We start from the raw sequence: 1,575 nt of genomic DNA, 5'->3' as shown, positions 1-1,575 counted from the left end.
GATTCACTCCCCCCAAAATTAAGTTTATTCTTTGGCACTTCATACTTGGCAAGGGTTAATCACAATGTCAATTAATGCAATGATTAAATTAATAAAATACCCCTGGTTCAGAGGAAACCTCATAGAGACCAGCTTTGATTCCGTGAGCACAAGGTAAGGGACCCAAGAAGGAACACTGCAGAGGGAGGGTTCGAGGAGTAATTACCAGTGACGAAATGTCATTTTCCTTGAGTCAAGTGATTCTCATTTTATTCAAGTGTCCCGGAAACGATGATGAAGATTTTTTTTTTCATTTGGGGGAATTTCTTTTCTGTCCAATAAATAACTTTCAATCATCTGGGTGTTTTTTTTAAGTATTTTGCAATTTCTAAATAATTTTTTTTTAAATCAGGCTGACACTGCCAACTCCTGCTGGTTGGGGTTTTGGGAATCACCTACAGAAAGAGGGCTGCTCCGCTGAGAGCCTGTGTGGGAAACTGGCCTGTATATCCTGTGCCCCGAAGCATCTGTTTCTTCAAAGATGTAGCCGGGGGGCTCAGGGTATGAAGCCAAGCACCTGCCCAAATCCTTGGGAGTAAAGCTGATGGCGTATGTGGTCTGGCCCTCCACAGGGACCTTTGCTTGGGGACTAGACCAGGGGGGCTTATAGCTTTTGGTACTGATGGGTGGGTGGGGCACATAGTGGGCCCTGGTGGTGGTCAGACAGTCCAAGGGCTCGGTGGGACGGATCAGCTGGGGAACGGGCTTGACTGGCTCCATGCGTATGCTGGCCCACTGCTTGTAGTCATCCCTGTTGGTTGTGGAGCTTTCGAAGCGGGGACCTTTCTTGATGCAAACCACTGGTCGGCAGGACTGAGCTGGAGCCCCCTTAGGGTACGTGTAATGGGACTGCACTGTTGTGATAAGGTCCATCTTTTCTTCCGGAGGGACGTAGGGGACAAGAGGTTTGTAGAACAACTGGGGCGTTGGCCACGCTTGGTACTTATCTCGGAACTCAGTGGTGTTAGAGAAGGGTGTGTCTAATATGCAGGACCTGGCTGGAGGCTTCAAGCTCTTGGCTGGCTCCCCCATCAGGCCCCGGAAGCACTGTTTGTGGGTGGTGATGCTTTCAAAGGGGATTTCACAGGGTTTGAACTTCTCTGCCTCATACACAAAACGCTTCTCTATAGGGTGGGCCACGTAGTTCATCTTGTAGTTAGTCAGATCCTCCAGGGGGATGTTACAGGCCTTGAGCATGGCTGGAGGCTTACAGCTCATGGTTTTCACTAGACCCTTTAAAGGGTAATCATCCTGGTGTGTGGTTCTATTTTCAAACCTAGCAGATTCTCGCCGGTATTTGTAGTCTGGACGAATTAGCTCTCGTCTTGGTTGGTTCCAGCCCAAATAATCAGCTGAAAATAAAGCAGAACTGGTAATTATTCATAATTCAATTCATTCAACCTGCATGTATTCCAAGGGGTCTTCAAAGCCATATACCAGTCTCCAGTGAGATGTTCGGTGTCCCAAAAGAAGAACAGACTGGATCCCTCCCCCCCCAACAGGTCAAGCCCTTGATAACTCAACTTTATGGTATCT

At 47.9% G+C, this 1,575-nt stretch overlaps 1 protein-coding gene across 1 annotated transcript in view; it reads right to left on the bottom strand.

Moving 5' to 3' along the window:
• Window positions 1-387: 387 nt before the first annotated feature.
• The window catches only part of SAXO1 (stabilizer of axonemal microtubules 1), a 24,379-nt gene continuing 23,191 nt past the window's right edge, over window positions 388-1,575 (bottom strand). The window contains exon 4 of the mRNA XM_006094811.3: window positions 388-1,391. Coding sequence (XP_006094873.1) covers window positions 388-1,391 — 1,004 coding nt within the window. The remainder of the gene's footprint in view (window positions 1,392-1,575) is intronic.

Source organism: Myotis lucifugus, unplaced genomic scaffold (assembly GCF_000147115.1).
Source record: "Myotis lucifugus unplaced genomic scaffold, Myoluc2.0 scaffold_144, whole genome shotgun sequence".
Lineage (NCBI taxonomy): Eukaryota > Metazoa > Chordata > Mammalia > Chiroptera > Vespertilionidae > Myotis > Myotis lucifugus.
This window is presented reverse-complemented; position numbering and strand designations above follow the sequence as displayed.